General features: G+C 42.6%; 1 protein-coding gene across 7 annotated transcripts in view; it reads left to right on the forward strand.

Annotated features, from left to right (window-relative positions):
• LOC132403569 (src substrate cortactin-like) overlaps positions 1-21,300 on the forward strand; it is a 109,283-nt gene that overhangs the window by 77,197 nt on the left and 10,786 nt on the right. For 6 of the 7 annotated variants that reach the window (XM_059986970.1, XM_059986976.1, XM_059986972.1 and 3 more), the window contains 6 exons: positions 1,574-1,684; positions 2,312-2,422; positions 5,898-5,953; positions 10,589-10,658; positions 11,851-11,999; positions 16,547-16,747. In XM_059986970.1, the coding sequence (XP_059842953.1) occupies positions 1,574-1,684; positions 2,312-2,422; positions 5,898-5,953; positions 10,589-10,658; positions 11,851-11,999; positions 16,547-16,747 (698 nt within the window). The remainder of the gene's footprint in view (positions 1-1,573; positions 1,685-2,311; positions 2,423-5,897; positions 5,954-10,588; positions 10,659-11,850; positions 12,000-16,546; positions 16,748-21,300) is intronic. The other variant, XM_059986974.1, reaches the window with a different exon arrangement.

Here is a 21,300-nt window from a genome sequence, read left to right on the forward strand (position 1 = left end):
CAAACGAAAACCGATTCAGGATTTCTGCCCTTTTTAAATCTTCCCCGCTTCACTGCCCGCTGTCACATGCCTGCGCAGTCCCGCCTCTCTTAACTCTGATGAGAATAAGAAAAATTCAAGATGGCTCCCGCTGCACTCCCGTTCTGATCCTCTGACTCCCTTCTCCAAACGATAAACATCGTTTTTCATTTCAGCCAGTATATGTGGAAAACATTTCAGGATGAAGATTCTTTCACAAAGCTACTCCTCTTTCAGCACATTAGATAGTTCCTCTAAGAGATTTAACAAAGTTTACTCTTTCTAAGCCCATATAATTACTCTAGATCAGTACCAATATGTTCCAGTGCTTACTTTATCCTTAATAAGTATGTCATGGCTTCCTCCCAAATGACATCACTTGCAATAGACATTTATTTCTTCATTTGTCTTTCTTACCCTTAATTATATAATTATATATTTGGATTGATATTGGCAACTTTTTACTCCAAAGGTTTATGGATCAAAAGAGCCTTTTGAGAGTTATGACTAATGCAGCAATGGTACTTAGTGCAATGTACAATGTTACCCTTTGTGAGAAGTTTGTAGTGACAATAAATTTGTTTTGAGGGATGAGGATATGGGCATATTTTTATAATTCTTTGATAGTTCAGTGCCAAGTGTGTGAGATACTTGGCTTTATAAACAGGGACATTGATATAACAATTAGAAAGTAAGACTAAACCCCTTATTAATCTCCATTCAAGTCTGCGCTGGAGTATTATGAATAATTTAAGAAGGATAACAATGTCTAGACATTAATACAAAAAGAGATTATCAGAATGATACCAAAAATGACAGATCTTCTGGGGAAACTGGAATAGGTTAGAGGAGCCTTAGAAAAGATACTCTAAATTATGGGGCAACTGTTACTTCTGGGTTATGGAAGTTTAGGCACAAAAGGGACAAACATGGAAACATCAGCAAAATAAGTAGAGGAGGAATGATGAGGAAAGTTTTCATACCAAATTTTTTTTAGATTTAAATGAGTTACTAGAAAGCTGTAGAATCTGTTCCCAAAAGTAAATTATCAAGAGACATGGACAGGAATAACTAACAAGGTAATAGAGAAAAATCTGGGATGTGAGTTCCAGCAGCTTATTGTGTAAGATATTCTCAGTGTTTCCCTTGGCACAGCTCTCTCTTACTCATCTGGAAAAACTGATAGCTGGGGTCTGGTGTTATACTGGTGGTGGGGAGGGGGAGGGCAGGAGGGAAGGGGATGTCTCTAGATGTTCAGATAGTCTTTGGTAGGAAGTACAGAAATATCATAAACACCTTAGAAAATAGGCTGAAATGAAGCTATATGTATTTATCTGGAGGGCATTTGGGGTGAGACTCACTCAGATTCCCCAGGACCTTGTCCTTTCTTTATTCATCTGGGGATTGTTTTTATTTTATTTATCAGGGTGGGGAAAGAGCTGTAAAACTCAGTATTTACTCACTGGATGTGTGATACTTTCTATTTACCAGGACATGTAACATTGCTGATATTTACCCAGGGTGGAAATTGTGTGACAATCTTTTTCTCCCTTAGATTATGCCAAAGGATTTGGTGGCAAATATGGAGTAGAAAAGGAGAAGGTGGATAAATCGGCTGTGGGATACGACTACAAAGGTGTGACTGAGAAACACGAGTCACAGAAAGGTATGTTCATTAAACACATCTCTTCCCATGTGACAAGGCAGTCAATTTCACACAAGGTAACGCTTTGCAAACTTACTTCTTCTCCACCTCTCATACAGTACGGCATCTTGTAACTCCACTCCTCTTCCCCTCCATCCCATTCACTCAGGATAATAATTTGTAATCCCACTCCTCGTCCCAATCTCAAACATCATGGTATCTTATTATCCTACATATCTCAACCACATACCACTTCACCCATAAAGGATGATATCTTGTAATCCTTCTGCCTCTATCCCACTCAGGATGGATGGCATCTTGCAATCCTAACTCCCCACCCAAACTGTCCTTCATGCGCTTTTACTGGACAGTGTCTCGTCACTCATTTTTCTCATCTTCATACACGAGACAGTTCCTTACAATCCCTCTACCCCTAACCACACAAAGATATTCTTTTCTTTATGTCCATTACCCTGTGGACATTTTACACCTACATTTCTCCTGAAGGTGTTGTGGATACCTGCAAAAAGAAAAAAACATGCCCAGGACTGCAGGGAAGGCGAAATTTCTGAGTGTTCACTCTCTTGACTCAATTCCATCTGTGGTCCTCTGCAGTAAAATCATAGGATCAATGCAATTGCTTTGCAGATTATGCAAAAGGATTTGGAGGAAAATTTGGAGTCCAGAAGGGTCATCAGGATCAGGCCGCCCATGGATGGGACCACAAGGAGGAAGTGAAACTGCACGAGTCCCAGACAGGTGAGGGCCAAGTGAATGAAATGCAGACTCACTTTCAGAATAGACATTACTAGAAAGTGGGGAGAAATTGGTGTACTGGAAAGGTTTTCATCCAGGTGGGCATGTTCCCACTATCTCCTCACTCTCAACTATTCACAGACACGAGCCATTTCTCCATGATTAAGTTGTTCACTTATTGTAGATGCATTTTTCTTGTCCTCCCAATCCACCCAGAGGAACAGGTATCCCTAAGTCAAAGCTAAAGGAAACTGAGAGGGTATCTCTCCTAAAAGATCTCAAGTTTGAGTTGTTTTTATCTTTTTCACAGCTACTATGTTCAACATAAGCCAACATTAAAACTCTTTTTCAAGACTCCATTAGGTTTTCTGTTTTCTGTTCAGTATTTATCAATTGCTCTGCCTTTTTAAATCTTGCTTATGTCTTCTCCTGTGTTAGACACAGTAGGAAACAGGCCCTTTGGATCACCATGTCTGTGCTGCACACACCTCCACACTTACCTGCAACGTTCTGTGCTTCACATTGTTGTGTCCGCACCATCCTCACATTGTCCAATGCACATCCAATCACATGCTCTCACTGCAGCTACTTCCTTTGGCACTTTTCTTGGTTTCTTGCTCCTTCGCACTGTCCCTCTTTTCAGTCTACATGGTTCACTAGGTCATCATCCTTTCAGTTCTACAGTCCCTGCCTTCTCATTTTCATGCTGTTTATGCTCCACACTGCCTTCTTCATTTGGTTCTTCATTTATCCACCTTCTTCCTTTAAGATCTGTTATGTTTTGTAACTCCAAAACATAGTGAGGTCATTCAGGTACATTTACCTATAACCCCTAAAGGATTATTTAAGCAAGCAAAGAGTGCTTAATCAAGCAATATATTTACAATATTACACAAATGTTACTGAAATATTAGGTGTACAACAAGACCCACAGTCAGTTCCTAACAGGTCCATTTGCACCCTATCATGCCTTATCCCTTTCAGGTCTGCCTGAGACCCAAGCAGTGATGTCTGGGCCCAGTTTGTCAGAACCTCCCAAGATCATCCCACTCTCTCTTAGCTTCTCCCAGCTGCCTGTTCCTCCTGTACCCTTGGAGGTCACTGTTATTTTGCTCACCCTTCAATGTCAGCTGGTTCATACTCCCTGCTCCTTGCTCCCCGGAGCACGGACACATTGCTTTGCTCCTTCTCACATTATCCGGCCCAGTCCCAGTCATAAGTTCTCCTACACCTTTCCTGGTTTGTTGCCTCTTCACTTTGTCTCTTTCAGCTAGGTTATTATCCTTTCATGTCTACATCCACCCTATCTTTTCCTTGTCACTTCTGCTCATGCACCAGCGTGCAGTTGCCTGTTCAGGTCTACATCCACTCTGTCCTTTCCTTATTTCTCTGCTTTCATGTCTGCCTGTTCACCATCCTGCCTTCACTTGTTCAGGTTTATGTCCAAACTCTTTCAGGCTCCTTTTTGTTCCACCTTAACTTATCCCTTTCATGCCCACACTCACCCTGCCTTCTCACTTTAAGTTTCGCCTGAGCTCCCATCCTCCCTGGAGCCCTGTTTCATCACCCCGTTCTTCTTCACAATATCCGGCACACTCCCAGTTTTTTAATATTTCTAATATTTCTAATTGTTATGCTAACATAATCCCATGTTTAATTATTTATTTGATCTTTTAAATCCCTTTTTGGTTGGTGGGGTGAAGATACATCTCTACCAAAGGAGGTGTAAGGTGCTCCTTCCCTCCGCTAGCCTGCAGGTCACCCTTGGGCAAGGTGTAGCACCTGCTTAGCTCCCTGATCAGAGTCATGTGAAGCCATGGAAGCAGGTGGTGGATGGTTGTATGAGCAGTCCATGCGTATCCCAAGAACTGGTTATATGACCACTGACGCCAGGCAGACAATCTCTGAAAAATATTGATAATGGTTAGGGTCACTTGTCTTGTAAAGACACTGCCCAGAAGAAGGTGATGGCAACCACTTCTGCAGAAAAATTTGCCTAGAACAATCATGGTCATAGGAAGACCAGGATCATCATATAATACAACATGGCACCAAATGAATGAATAAATGAGATCCCTTTACTTTTCTATCAGCCTATTTTTTAATTTTCTGTGGTGTTTATGATATTTCTATTTGTCCTATGAAATAGTATCACAACATCTAAAGACACCCCTCTCCCCTCCCCTTCCTATTCCTCCTCAATCCTCCCATACATCCCCTGATACCAACCAACAGGCGTTTTTCCAGGATCAGTCCACCCACCCAATGTCAGCTTGTGCTCCACCCTAACTTCTCCCTATACTCACTTGCCGTCTCCCTTTAATTTCTGCCTGAGTTCCCCCCCACCCCCAGTGTACTGTTTCACCACCCTGCACCTCCTCACACAACTGGCCCACTCCCAGTCACCCAATCTACAAAAATCTAAGTATGTGACGTCTTCATCAAAAGCTCCCATATTGTTCATATCAGAACATTACAGTGACTTGACTGTGGTTTCCTATTGTTAGTATTTTCACTTTTGTATAGTGGTTCACTTTTTGTCACAAGATCACAAGACAAAGGAGCAGAAGTAGGCCATTCAGCCCATTGAGTCTGCTCCGCCACTCCACCATGAGCTAAACTATTCTCCATCTAGTACCAATTTCTGGCTTTTTCCCCATATCCCTTGATACCCTGACTAATTAGATACCTATCAATCTCCTCCTTAAACACCCTCAATGATCAGGCCTCCACAGCTGCATGTGGCAACGAATTCCATAAATCCACGACCCTCTTGCTAAAAAAAAAATTCTCCTCATCTCTGTTTTAAATGGGAACCCTCTAATTCTAACACTCTGGCATTTTACAAGAATTCTAAGACTGTGGCTTCTTACAAGAATTCTAAGACTGTGTCCACTGGTCTTTTGACATTATCTACTTCATTGTGAATAGATTCAGTTAATGGATTGTATAGTGAGATTGAGTGGAATATGATTGAGCATGAATGTCCTTACAGAGAGAGTTGCTAATCATGATACACTGCAGAATAAACACACAGTAGCTCATCAGAATTTAATATACCTTTTGGTTGAACAAGCCTGAGGGGCTGAATGGCCTACTTGGCTTTAAATTTTCCTGTACTTACTTTTTGTTGCCTGATGAAGTCACTTTGGTTAAATTATCTGGTTCTTTGTCAGAAGATTTTGCTCGTGGTGACTAGCATGTACCAGAGAGAAACTGAATCCAGTTTGGATACATTTCATCATGACAGTCAAGAAACTTACTACTACTTGCATTAGATATTAGAGTATTAATAATGATAGTAGAACTGTATCTAGGGGAGGAAAATGGAAGTGTTTGCAAAAATTCAGCTTGGTGCTGTTTAAGTGATGAAGCCATTCTGCTAACTAATTTGTTTTTTCTTGCTCCTGATCAAAGGAGTATACATGGCAATGTAACACTATTCTTCATCTGCCTTCTATCCACCTTCCTTTTACAGATTATGCAAAGGGCTTTGGAGGGCGATATGGGGTGCAGCAGGACCGGATGGACAAGGTAAGTCTTTAAACTCTATGACGGATTTCAACTCTGTAGCAAGGCAGAGAACAGTGGCAGATTTGTGCAATATTTCCTCTCCTTCCTAGCACTGTGAACTTTATCCTTACGTCCCAGTGTGCTTAATTAATGCTTAATAAAACAATCGTGAACCAACAAGTTTTGTGGCACCTGGTCAAAGGCCTTCTGAAAGTCCAAATATCCAACGTCCACTGCATTCCCTTTATCTATCCTATGTGTAACCTCCTCAAAGAATTCCAACACGTTCACTAGGCAAGATTTTCCCTTCAAAAAACAATGCTGACTTAGTCCTATCTTGTCCTGTGTCACCAAGTACTCCAGAACCTCATCCTGAACAATTGAATCCAACATTGTCCCAACCAGTGAGGTCAAGCTAACTGGACTATAATATAGATTTCTGCTGCTTTCCTCCTTTCTTAAAGAGTGGAGTAGCATTTGCAATTTTCCAGTCCTCCAGAACCATGCCAAAATCCAATGATTCTTGAAGGATCATTACAAATGCCTCCACAGTCTCTACCACTACCTCTGTCAGAACCCCAGGGTTCATCTGGTCTGGGTAACATGTACTTTTAGGTCTTTCAGTTTTTTGACCACTTTCTTCCTTGTAATAGCAACTGCATTCACTTCTCTTCCCTCACACCCTTCAATACTTGGCACACTGCAAGTGTCTTTCACGGTGAAGACTGATGCAAAATACTCACTTAGTTCATCTGCCATCTCCTTGTCTCCTGTTATTACTTTTCCCACCTCATTTTCTAGTGGTCCTATATACATTTTCAGTTCTCTTTTATTTTTTATATACATGAAAAACATTTTTCTATCCACCTTGATATCGTTTGCTAGCTTGCTTTAATATTTCATCTTTTTCCTCCTAGTGATTCTTTTAGTTGTTTTCTGTAGGTTTTTAAAAACTTCCCAACCCTTGATCTTCCTGCTAATTTTTGCTTTGATGTATGCCCTCTCTTTTTGCTTTTACATTAGCTTTGACTTCCCTTGTCAGCTACAGTTGTTCTATTTTGCTATTTGAGTATTTCTTCAATTTTGGAATACATCTATCCTGCACCTTACTAATTTTTCACAGAATCTCAAGATATCGCTGCTCTGCTGTCATCCCCGCCAGCATCTGCTTCCAATTTACTTTGGTCAACTCCTCTCTCATACCACTGTAATTTCCTTTACTCCACTGGTACTACTACATCAGACTTTACTTTCTCCCTCTCAAATTTCAAGTAGAACTCAATCATACTGTGATCATTGCCTAAGGGTTCTTTTATGTTAAACTCCCTAATTGCCTTGAGTTCATTACACAACACCCAATCCACTATAGCTGGTCCTTTAGTAGGCTCAATGACAAACTGCTCTAAAAAGCCATCTTGTTGGCATTCAACAAATTCACTCTCTTGAGATCTGTTACTATCCTGATTTTCCCAATCAATCTGCATGTTAAAATCTGCCATGACTCACCTTTTCTATTTCCTGTTGTAATCTGTAGTTCATATCCCAGCTACTGTTTGGAGGCCTGTATCTAACTGCCATCAAGGTCCTTTCACTCTTACAGTTTTTTAACTCAACCCACAAGGATTCAACATCTTCTGACCCTATGTCACATCCTTCTAAAGATTTGATACCATTCTTTACCAGCAAAGCCTTGCCACCCCATTTGCCTACCTTCCTATCCCTTCGACACAAAGGTTCAAAGGTACAATTCAATGTCAGAGAAATGTATACAATATACATCCTGAAATGCTTTTTCTTCACAACTATCCATGAAAACAGAGGAGTGCCCCAAAGAAAGAACGACAGTTAAATGTTAGAACCCCAAAGCACCCCCCAGCTCCTCCCTCCCGCATGTAAGCGGCAGCAAGCAACAATCCCCCCTTCCCCCACTGGCAAAATGAGGCATTGGCACCGTCACCAAGCACTCAAGCGTGAGCAAAGCAATAGCAAAGATACAAACTTGCAGTTACCCTGAAGACTTCACATTTCACCCGGTATTCGACATACCACAGGCTCTCTCTCCCCCTAATGAGGGAGAAAGAGGTATCTCCGTTTTCCCAACGAGATAGGAGGCATAACAAATAACTCGCTGGTTTACAATGTTTAAAGTCTGCTACGTCATTTTTTTTTCAGCTCTGTACCTGAGGTCGCAAAGATCCCAGGTCTCCAGGCACACAGCAGATATCCCGACCCTCCCATGACACATGAGCCTCCTGTCATGACAGTGACCCTCAATCCGCCTGTCTCCAGAGTCCCGAGTTCCTAGGCATCCGAATTCGAGCTGGTCTCTCTCTGGTCGAGCCTTTGGTGTGCCGAACAATGGCTGGTTATGGAACCCTGAGAGTGGGTCACATTCCCACAAAGAACCATAGTCAGTGTGTAACTCCAGGTCAGGGTCATCAAAAGAGCCCTGAAAGGGAAAAATAGAGATATTAAAGATGGAAGTAGAGCTGTTTCCAAAGATGCAAGCAAAGGAGTCGCCTTTAGGCACCATTGACCATCCTAAGCTCTGCCTTCTTGGACATTCAGGTCCCAACTGCAACCATCCTTCAGCCAACATTTATTGATGGCCACAACAATCTGTAGAAGTACAACTAGATCATCCACCTTCTTTCTTGTACTCCATGCACTGAGATATAACACTTTGAGTACGGTTTTTGCTGTACTTTTTGATTCTGCATCTGTAACGCACTGAATTTCACCCTGCTAGCTGCAATTTTGTCCTATCATCTGCCTGCCCTTCTTGATAGTCTGACTACATGCAACCTTTGCTTTTTTACCATCTACCCTAGCCTAAGTCCCTTCACTCTGGTTCCTACCCCCTGCCAAATTAGTTTAAACCCTCCTCAACATCTCTAACAAACCTGCCTGCGAGAATATTGATCCCCCTTGGGTTCAGGTGTAACCTGTCCCTTTTGTACAGGTCATACATTCCTCAGAAGAGATCCCACTGATTCAAGAACCAGAAGTCTTGTCCCCAGCACCAGCTTCTTAGCCATGCATTTATCTGCTAAATTATCCTGTTTCTGCTCTCACTGATGCATGGCGCATGGCACAGGCAGCAATCCAGAAATTACTCCCCTGGAGGTCTTAATTTTCCGTTTTCTGCCTAGCTTTCTATATTCTCTCTTCAGGACTTCTTTGCTTTTCCTTTCTCTGTATTGGTACCAATATCTCCAAGACATCAGCCAAATGTTCTCCCTCCTCCTCCAAAATGCTGTGAACACACTCAATCCAAAATGTCCCTGGGAGGCAACATACCATTCGGGTGCCCCGTTCACATTCACATTCCTGTCTGTTCCTCTGACTATTGAGTCTCCTATCACTACTGCTCCTCTCTTCTCCCTCTTCCGTCTGCACCATGGACCCAAGCTCAGTGCCAGTAACCTGGTGTCTGTGGCATTCTCCTGGAGGTTATTCCACACAACAGCTTCCTGTTCCTCCTGCTGACAGTCACCCAGCTACCCACCTCCTGCAGCTTAGGGGTGACTACTTCTCTGTAACTCTGATTGATGATCTCCTCACTCTCCTGTAGAAGATCATACACAGCTGCTCCAGGGGAATGTCGCAAACAGTTTGTTTGTTTTCTATTTCCACAAACTAAGGAGGTGGGGAGATCAAAGTGAGTTGTTCAAAATGAAATATAAAGAATTTAATTCGAAAGATCCAGAAAAAAATGACTTCCTCAGGCAAAGGAATATAAAAAGCTGGGGCACAGTTTCAAGGTTAGATCTTAGATCTCAGGAGAAAAATCAATACTAACTACACAGAAAGTATTGGGATTCAAATCTGTTACCTACAGAAATTTACAGTGACATGGAAATGGAATTGAGGTAGTAATCTATCACAATGTCCTTAAATGGTGAACTGGCTCAAGCAATTGATTGGCCTGCCCTTTTCAGCCTTCCCATAGATAGTTAAATTATACTGGGGATATGGGGAGGGGAGACAGGGGAGAGGAGGGGCACCTTAGAATTGGCATTCTGATGGACAAGGGCTTCTTATGTCGGAGAGTTTGAGTAGTGTTCAACCTAATAATCTGTCCAACCGGTTGCCACGAACTGAAACTCTTAAGAGTGGAGTGGAGCGGAGCATGAACTTTGGCCTTCAGAGTTCATTGAAAAGTCATTCTACCATTCATTGCTATTACAGAAGATTTCAACACTTATTATCTTTCAATTGACTAAGCAGATTGCAGGGACAGGCTTTCAGACAGACAGTTGGAGGCCAAGTCATTGGATATATTTAAAGCAAGTCCTTGATCAGTCAGGGTTTCAAAGGCTACAGGGGAAAGGCAGGAAAGTGGGATTGAGAGGGATAATAAATCAGCAATGATGAAATGGCGGAGTAGACTCGATTGGCTGAATGGCCTAATTCTGCTCCTATGCCGTATGGCTTTATGGTTTTCCTCTCTGTATATGGCAATCCATTTCCTCCATAGATTGAGCTGTTCAGATGGGGGATAACCCCTCTCTGCCTGGCAGTCATGTTATGGTGGCTGGGGTTGAGATATGTCTATATCCCCGGGAACCACAATTTTATGCATCTTGGGCTTGCCTGCATGCTCTTTCCCTGCACCAAATCAAAGGATGATCATTTTATCAATTCACATTGTAGAGTGCAGCCACCTTCACGGAAATGGAGAGTCCGACGTCGTCCTACCAAAAGACAATGCCAGTGGAAGCCGGTGAGTGGCTTTGTGAAGTTAGCCTCAGTCCAGAATCAAACTTCAAAAACTGCAAGTCAATTCAAGCACCTTGGGTATATGCATGGCTCAGGTTCCTCCTACTTTTGCCAATAACAACAGGAAATAGTGGACAATTATGATAAACTAAGAGTAAAACTGTTCTTAGTTAGCTGCAGAACCCCAGCCTGAAGGTCATTGGTCACAGCCCAACCCTGAGGCCACATTTATCATCCTCATCCAGGAATCATTGATTACAAGCTCACTCTAGAGACACCGTTCCCAATCCCACACTGGTATCACTAGTCACCTAACCATGGATCTCCAGTCACATCCCAGACCTGAGGACCATCTTCTTAAATTCCATCTGTGGGGTGGTGAACATTGTCATACCTTTATCCCATCAGTCACAACACTGCCCAGAAGTCTAGGGTATTTGTAACAGCCCTGATGGTGATAGATGAACAAGATTTACAGCCCTGCCCTTGCAGCAGAAGATCAATATTCATTGGATAAGCTGTGGTGAATGGCTTTAACCTTCACTTTGCTCCATGCCCGCTAACATTTGTAAAGTTATAATACATGATGGGTATAATAGTTAAACAATTTGCTCATCTCATGCCTCACTACCTCATTATCATAGTCTGACCAGAGTTTCTTGAGCCAAAGTTTCCTTGTTTATCTTCTCTTGGAGATCTTCATTGGCTTCTTTCTTCCTTCCGCTATATCCATTTATTCATTTCTCTCAATTAAAAAAAATCTTTCCTTTACTTTGCCTAATTTTACATTTCACTAAAATTCTCTCTGCATTTTCTTGTTTTCCTCTTCCCATTTTTCTCATTTTTTCCTTCTGTCTCCAATTCTATTCCGTATTCACTCAACCTTTGTTTCCCTCTTTTTAAACTCCTCTCTCTTTTCTCCTTCTTTTCCCCATTGTTGTCTTGCTTCCTATCCCACTGTCCCTATCTCATTTTTTCCTCTCCTCTCTCTAGTTTGCTATGTTCATATCCCCCTTTCCCTCATGCTGTCTCATTCCTGCTGCAATCCTTACAACCTTCTTTTCTCTCTTTTCTACTACTATCTTCCTCACTTATTGCCTTGCTACCTCTCTCCCTTCTCTCTGCTTCACTCTTTCTTTCCCTCTCTTTCACTCCCGTTCCCTTCGTTCTGTCTCACTCCTTTTCTCTTTTTGTAGCTGGCAGCAGTGCAAGGAGCTTGAAGTCAAGGTTTGAAAATATGGCTAAAGCCAGTGATGAGGACAACAAAAAGAGAGCAGAGGAGGAGCGTGTTCGGAGACAGGCACGAGAGAGAATGGAACAGGAAGAAGCACGCAGGAAGCAGCAGGTGAGCTGGCAATGGGGAAGCTGTTGTTACTTATGTGAGAACAAGCTGAACCACTCAGGCCAATTTACTGTCAACAGGATCACTCTGTGCTGTGTTGCACTTTAGCACAGCGATGTAACCAGTTGAGCTGCTTCACTGTAAGGCCAGAAGCCTGGGATTATTGTCTATGAAGGTTCTCTGTTATCCAGGTCACCATATATCAAGCTGAGGTAAATCAAGGTAACTGGACTTGCTGTGTTATCTAGAAGACGTTTCGCCACCCATCCGAGAGGCTTCTTCAGTTCTGATCCATGGTGGGTAGTTTTCTGGTTTATAAACTCTGTAAGTTGTTTAAAGGTATCACAATCACATGAGGGTTGTTAAGAGTCATAGATGTAATGAGAGGGTCATTAGCCTTATCTTTACATGAACGGAGGTGTAAACAGAGCAATATTCTATATGCTATCCAATGCAATGAGAACTGCACAGGTCTGTATATTGGCGAGCCAAAACAACTACTTCACAAATGGATGGCCCAACATAAGAGAGCTAACACCTCAGGTCAAGATCCAGCTGTGTATCTACACCTAAAGGAAAAGGGGTACTCCTTTGATGATAACAATGTGTACATTTTGGACAGGGAGGATAGGTGGTTTGAAAGAGGGGTTAAAGAAGCTATCTTTGTTAAACTGGAAAACACATCCCTGAACAGAGGGGGTGGGGGTACGACACCACTTAGCAGCTACTTACCATGCATATACCTGATGTCTCCACAACAATTCACACCTCCATTCATGCAAAGATAAGGCAAATGACCCTCTCATTACCTCTATGATTCTTAATGGCCCTCATATGATTACTATAGTTTTAAACAACTCACAGAGTTTATAAGCCGGAAAACTACCCACCATGGATCACATACAACAAACTGGAGCTCAGGACAAAAGGTCACAGCCCGAAACATTGATTGCTCGTTTCCACAGATGCTGCCCGACCTGCTGAGTTCCTCCAGCTTGTTGTACGTGTTGCTTTGAAACCAGCATCAGCAGTGTACTTTGTGTTTACGATGGATGAGAACTTAAGTGGTGGAACATCTCTTGGATGAGTGGTGGAACATCTTCTAGACAACACAGCAAGTCCAGTTGCCTTGATTTACTACTGCTTGATATACCTGGGATTAATCCTGACCTTGGGAGCTGTTAGTGTAGAGTTACACATTCTCACTGTGACTGCATTGGTTTCTCCCAGGTGTTCCAGTTTCCTTCTACACCAAACAATGTGAAAATCGCTAGATTTATTGGCCACTGTAAGCTGGTTAATGATGGAATCCAGGGGTGTTAATGAGAATGCTAGGACAATAAAGTAAGAAAAGAATTCTGCAAATGCTGGAAATCCAGAAAAACACATACAAAATGCTGGAGGAACTCAGCAGGTCAGGAAATATCTATGGAAAGGAATAGAGTCAATATTTCGGACTGTGACCCTTCATTAAGACTGGAAAGGGAGGGGAAATGTCAGAATGAATGAAAAAAAGAGATAAATGCAGGATCAGTGTAAATGGGTGGTCGATGGTTGGAGAGAACTCAGTCAGTTGAAGAGTCTGGTTTCATGCTGAATCTCCCTCTGATTATAATACTATCTGTCTTTCAACATACATTATACTATCTGACCTGCTGGATGTTTCAGGGTCTTTTTCAGCACCCACAGTACAATAAAACTCTGCACTGCCCGATATTATTTCTACAACAATCCTAACACAATTTGAATTCACCTTTTTAGATGATACAGAGCATTATAATAGCAACGAGGATTAAAACCTGATTTGCACTCCTGTTTACATGGAGTTTGCACATTGTTTTCTGTAACTGTATGGATTTGGTCCAGTGTACAAATATGAAAGGAGGAGCAGGTGATCTGCCCCAGTCCTCAACTCCTCTTTTGTACTAGATCTGTCAATTCCCCATTCTTCCAAACGTTTATTGACCTCTTCCCTGAACAGCTCCTATGAGCTAGTCTCTACAACTCTCTGGACACAAGAATTCCAGAGATTCTCTGACAGAAGACATGTCCGTGCAACACAGTTTTAAATGATCACATCCACCCTTCCCCACCCCCCAATCATCTTGTAATTCCAGTATATCTCATTTCCCAAAGTTGAGCGGATTGGTAGGATTGTGGTGTATGTATGAGCAATTACCGATGGTTTGTGGATGAATTTGGGGGAACTGATGAGATGGAGAATAAAATGGGATGGATTTAGGTAAATGGATGCCTGATGGTTGCTGCAAACATGGTGGCTAAAGTGTCTGTTTCCATGATGTATGACTCTGCTTGCAATATCCGCCTATATGAGTTCTTTCTTGTATTGATATTTCAGTACAATTTTTTGCCAGAACCACATCTGCAACCATGAGACACTGTTCGTTTGATAGTTAAATGCAGCATACGCTCGTACACGAGCTTTCAGGGCCCGGATTGGCCTCACCAGTCACCTCTGGACCCACAGTCACAAACCCTCCACCTGACAGAAGTCATGGTCGTCTTCGACTCTGAAGGACAAGCAACAACAACAACACTCAGTAGTGCCCAAGCAACTATGTAAACATTTCCTTGATAACACCTCTCCAACCATGTGACACTCACTCAGCAATGACTCCTGTGTTGTATGGCAGTGCACTGAATTGTGAATGAATTACAGGGTCATGTTTCTGGAGAACATCTGAATATGTGAACTTTCAATGATGACCTGAGCACTTTGGTTCTCCTCATCATTAACTCCGAGATAGCTTATAACTGGCTTTGTGATTCTCCAGTACTGAGAACTTTGAACCAGTAGTCAGTTAATGATTCAGTCAGTTTATTCAGTGACAACCTAAGTAGAATAAGTTCAGAGGAGGAAAATCTGGTAGAAATGCTACGGGCACAGGTCAGGCTGGAGTGCAGAGCATTGATGTGGTCACCATATTATCAGTAGGAATTAATAACATGAGAGAGTATATGCAGAGGAAATTATTTAGGCTATTGCCTGGGCTGGAGATTGAATTAGAGAGATTCTATGGACTATGTTGTATTTTTTGGAACAAACAAAACTGAAGAAAAATTTGGTTAATGTGTATAAAATTAAATGACTGAACAGCAAAGCTTATTTCCACTGACAAAAAGGACAAGAACTGGTAGGCATAGGTTTGAGATCATTGCTGCAAGATTTTTGAGGCTATTTAAGGGCTTTGTTTCACCCAAACTGTGGAGGGGGCCAGTGAACTCTGCCTGAAAGCATATAACATATAACAATCACAGCACAGAAACAGGCCATCTTGGCTCTCCTAGTCTGTGCCGAACTCTTAATCTCACCTAGTCCCACCTACCCGCACTCAGCCCATAACCCTCCACTCCTTTCCTGTCCATATACCTATCCAATTTTACCTTAAATGACACAACTGAACTGGCCTCTACTACTTCTACAGGAAGCTCATTCCACACAGCTATCACTCTCTGAGTAAAGAAATACCCCCTCGTGTTTCCCTTAAACTTCTGCCCCCTAACTCTCAAATCATGTCCTCTCGTTTGAATCTCCCCTACTCTCAATGGAAACAGCCTATTCATGTCAACTCTATCTATCCCTCTCAAAATTTTAAATACCTCGATCAAATCCCCCCTCAACCTTCTACGCTCCAATGAATAGAGACCTAACTTGTTCAACCTTTCTCTGTAACTTAAGTGCTGAAACCCAGGTAACATCCTAGTAAATCGTCTCTGCACTCTCTCTAATTTATTGATATCTTTCCTATAATTCGGTGACCAGAACTGCACACAATATTCTAAATTTGGCCTTACCAATGCCTTGTATACGGAGCAGAAACCCTCAACCATTAAAAAATATATCTGGATGAGCTCACAAAAGCTGGGACCCATCAAGGCCATGGTTATGGAGCTGATAAGTGGGATTAGGTTCTCTTGTATCAGCATGTACACAATTAACGATGTCACCCTCTTTGCTGTAATTTTCTATGGTTCTATATGCTGATTCCTTAGCTGTGCCATGTTGACCATACACAGACACAGGAGGACTGCAGAAAACTTTAATGCTGTCAGTTATAGGAATGGGGTGAGCCATCCACATGGGCTTTTACTGCCTTCCTGTGTGCAGTCTTGAGGGGCATCTGCAAAAGAATAGCCTGCTGATATTCCCATGTCAGGGTTCCTGTTACTGAGAAGAGGAAATGTAAGATACTCAGGTTATTAAAGTACATACATAGTCCATTAAGATCTTGATACAGTATGAATTGTGGAGATAGTTGGGGAGTATGAGCAAGGATACATTAAGGAATTACAACTAATGAATTGACATCAAGTGTTAAGGATATAGGAAGAGGAAGGAATACAAAGGATGGCGCTATGAGCTCAGAACAAATTAAGAAATATACATCAGCATAGTATGAATGAACTAATGAGGGTTAATTAACAAAGAGAACCTTGACATAAGATATCAGCATTTAATATTGAAACTGATTACTTCCCCAGTGCAGTCAGATTAATGTTGACCTGTGTTTCTTGACTTTCACCTACAGGAACAGGTGGAACAAGTGATTCCAGAACCTGGGAGTGCTGAACAAATCCCACCGACTCCTCGGAGGCGGAGTCAGAAACCAGCGGAAAACCCAGAGCCAGAGCCAGAGGAAGAGCCAGAGCCAGAGCCAGAGCCAGAGGAAGAGCCAGAGCCAGAGCCAGAGGAAGCCCAGGTCTATGATAATCCTGATTCTTGTCATGAGGTAATGAACACTATGTGTCAGCTAATGAAGCACTCAGCATTGGATTGGAGAGCTTCAAGTGTCTGCTTCAAATAAATCTTCTTCAGGAGAATGCTTCTTTGTGTACATTCTACACAAAACTTACTATCACTGAAGCAATTAAATTCTAAGCTGCACTAACTGGAGCTAACTTGCATTAATTAACTAGTGGGAATTTGTCCCTTTAGAACAGAAATGAGGAATAATTTCTTGAGCCAGAGGATGGTGAATCTGTGGAATTCATTGGTATATTTAAAGTGGAGATTAATAGGTTCTTATAACCATATAACAATCACAGCACGGAAACAGGCCATCTTGGCCCTCCTAGTCCGTGCCAAACCCTTAATCTCACCTAGTCCCACCTACCCGCACTCAGCCCATAACCCTCCACTCCTTTCCTGTCCATATACCTATCCAATTTTACCTTAAATGACACAACTGAACTGGCCTCTACAACTTCTACAGGAAGCTCATTCCACACAGCTATCATTCTTTGAGTAAAGAAATACCCCCTCGTGTTTCCCTTAAACTTCTGCCCCCTAACTCTCAAATCATGTCCTCTCGTTTGAATCTCCCCTACTCTCAATGGAAACAGCCTGTTCACGTCAACTCTATCTATCCCTCTCAAAATTTTAAATACCTCGATCAAATCCCCCCTCAACCTTCTACGCTCCAATGAATAGAGACCTAACTTGTTCAACCTTTCTCTGTAACTTAATTGCTGAAACCCAGGTAACATCCTAGTAAATCGTCTCTGCACTCTCTCTAATTTATTGATATCTTTCCTATAATTCGGTGACCAGAACTGCACACAATATTCCAAATTTGGCCTTACCAATGCCTTGTACAACTTTAGCATTACATCCCAACTTCTGTACTCAATGCTTTGATTTATAAAGGCCAGCGTTCCAAAAGCCCTCTTCACCACCCTATCTACATGAGACTCCACTTTCAGGGAACTATGCACAGTTATTCCTAGATCTCTCTGTTCCTCTGCATTCCTCAGTGCCCTACCATTTACTCTGTATGTTCTATTTGGATTATTCCTGCCAAAATGTAGAACCTCACACTTCTCAGCATTAAACTCCATCTGCCAACGTTCAGCCCATTCTTCTAACCGGCATAAATCTCCCTGCAAGCTTTGAAAATCCACCTCATTATCCACAACACCTCCTACCTTAGTATCATCGGCATACTTACTAATCCAATTTACCGCCCCATCATCCAGATCATTTATGTATATTACAAACAACATTGGGCCTAAAACAAATCCATGAGGCACCCCGCTAGTCACCGGCCTCCATCCCGATAAACAATTATCCACCACTACTCTCTGGCATCTCCCATCTAGCCACTGTTGAATCCATTTTATTACTCCAGCATTAATACCTAACGACTGAACCTTCTTAACTAACCTTCCATGTGGAACTTTGTCAAAGGCTTTGCTGAAGTCCATATAGACTTCATCCACTGCCTTACCCTCGTCAACATTCCTCGTAACTTCTTCAAAAAATTCAATAAGGTTTGTCAAACATGACCTTCCACACACAAATCCATGCTGGCTACTCCTAATCAGATCCTGTCTATCCAGATAATTATAAATACTATCTCTAAGAATACTTTCCATTAATTTACCCACCACTGATGTCAAACTGACAGGTCTATAATTGCTAGGCTTCCTTCTAGAACCCTTTTTAAACAATTGAACCACATGAGCAATACACCAATCTTCCGGCACAATCCCAGTTTCTAATGACATATTAAAGATCTCCGTCAGAGCTCCTGCTATTTCTACACAAACTTCCCTCAAGGTCCTGGGGAATATCCTGTCAGGACCTGGAGATTTATCCACTTTTAAATTTCTTAAAAGCGCCAGTACCTCCACCTCTTTAATTGTCATAGGTTCCATAACTTCCTTACTTGTTTCCCACACCTTAGACAATTCAATTTCCTTCTCCTTAGTGAATATCGAAGAGAAGAAATCATTCAAAATCTCTCCCATCTCCTTCGGTTCCACACATAGCTGACCACTCTGATTCTCTAAGGGGCCAATTTTATCCCTCACTATCCTCTTGCTTTTAATATAACTGTAGAAACCTTTCGGATTTACTTTCACCTTATTTGCCAAACCAACCTCGTATCTTCTTTTAGCTTTTCTAATCTCTTTCTTAAGATTCCTTTTACATTCTTTATATTCCTCGAGCAATTCCTTTACTCCATGCTGCCTATATCTATTGTAGACATCCCTCTTTTTCTGAACCAAATTTCTAATATCCCTTGAAAACCATGGTGCTCTCAAACCTTTAACCTTTCCTTTCACCCTAACAGGAACATAAAGATTCTGTACCCTCATAATTTCACCCTTAAATGACCTCCATTTCTCTATTACATCCTTCCCATAAAACAACTTGACCCAATCCACTCTCTCTAAATCCCTTCGCATCCCCTCAAAGTTAGCCTTTCTCCAATCAAAAATCTCAACTCTAGGTCCAGTCCTGTCCTTCTCCATAATTATATTGAAGCTAATGCTATTGTGATCACTGGACCTGAAGTGCTCCCCAACACATACATCTGTCAGCTGACCTATCGCATTCCCTAACAGGAGATCCAACACTGCCCCATCTCTAGTCGGTACTTCTATGTATTGTTGCAAAAAACTATCCTGCACACATTTCACAAACTCTAAACCATCCAGCCCTTTTACAGAATTAGCTTCCCAGTCTACTTGTGGAAAATTAAAATCTCCCACAATCACCACCTTGTGTTTACTACAAATATCTGCTATCTCCTTACACATTTGCTCTTCCAACTCACGCGCCCCATTAGGTGGCCTATAATACACTCCTATCAGTGTTACTGCACCTTTCCCATTCTTCAATTCCACCCAAATGGCCTCCCTAGAGGAGCTCTCTAATCTATCCTTCCAAAGCACCGCCATAAGATTTTCTCGGACAAGCAATGCAACACTTCCTCCTCTGGCCCCTCCTACTCTATCACACCTGAAGCAACTAAATCCAGGAATATTTAGTTGCCAAACACACCCTTCCTGCAACCATGTTTCACTAATAGCTACAACATCATAATTCCAGGTATCAATCCACGCTTTAAGCTCATCCACCTTTCTTACAATGCTCCTAGCATTAAAATAGATACATTTAAGATACTCTCCATCTCCTCCTCTCTTTCCATCCCTAACAATGCATTCAAATTTATTATCCTTTTCTTTCTTCTCCCCTACATCTTCGGGCTGAGCGCATCCCTTCTCCATCACCTGCCTTTCCTCCCTCACACACTGTCTATTTACTTGCTCCACTGGTGAACTAACCTCCTCTCCCATAGTCTCCTCAAATAGTCTCCCGCCCCCCCATCTTACTAGTTTAAAGTCCGCCCTATAGCCCTAGCAAACCTCCCCGCTAGGATATTGGTCCCCCCATGATTCAAGTGTAACCCGTCCTTCTTGAACAGGTCACTCCTGCCCCAGAAGAGGTCCTAATGATCCAGAAACTTGAATCCCTGCCCCCTGCTCCAATCCCACAGCCACGCATTCATCCTCCACCTAATTCTATTCCTACTCTCACTGTCGCGTGGCACAGGCAGTAATCCCGAGATTACTACCTTTGCGGTCCTTCTTCTTAACTGCCTTCCTAACTCCCTATACTCTCGTTTCAGGACCTCTTCCCCTTTCCTTCCTATGTCATTGGTACCTACATGTACCACGACCTCTGGCTCTTCACCCTCCCACTTCAGGATATCTTGGACGCGATCAGAAACGTCCTGAACCCTGGCACCAGGGAGGCAAATTACCATCCGGGACTCCCGGTCACCTCCACAGAAACGCCTGTCTGAGCCCCTGACTATTGAGCCCCCTATTACTATGGACCTCTTTCTTCTAACCCTACCCTTCTGAGCTACAGGGCCGTCCTCTGTGCCGGAGGCTCGGCCACTGTCACTCCCACCAGGTAGGCTGTCCCCCCCAACAGTACTCAAACATGAGTACTTATTGTCAAGGGGTACAGCCACTGGGGTACTCTCTAGTACCTGCCTCTTCCCCTTCCTGACTGTAACCCACCTATCTGCCTCCCGTGGTCCCGGAGTGACCACCTGCCTATAACTCCTCTCTATCACCTCCTCACTCTCCCTGACCAGGCGAAGGTCATCGAGCTGCAGCTCCAGTTCCCTAACTCGGTCCCTCAGGAGCTGCAGTTCGGCACACCTGGCGCAGATGTGGACGTCCGGGAGGCTCGGAGTCTCCAGGATCTCCCACATCCGACACCGAGAACAACAAGCTGCCCTCACACTCATACCTCCCAAATAACTGAAAATACAAGAACTAAAAGATAAGCCTTAATTAGTAAGGGAGTCAAAGGTTATGGGGAGAAGGCAGGAGAATAGTTGAGAGGGATAATAAGTTATAATAAATAATACATTTATGGGTGGCACAGTAGTGCAGTGTTGGCACAAGGCTTTATAGTATAGCCCTCCTGGGTTCAATTCCTGCCACTGCCTGTAAGGACCGTGTTGGTTTCCTCCCGCAT

The sequence above is a fragment of the Hypanus sabinus genome, chromosome 13 (genome assembly GCF_030144855.1).
Source record: "Hypanus sabinus isolate sHypSab1 chromosome 13, sHypSab1.hap1, whole genome shotgun sequence".
Classification (NCBI taxonomy): domain Eukaryota; kingdom Metazoa; phylum Chordata; class Chondrichthyes; order Myliobatiformes; family Dasyatidae; genus Hypanus; species Hypanus sabinus.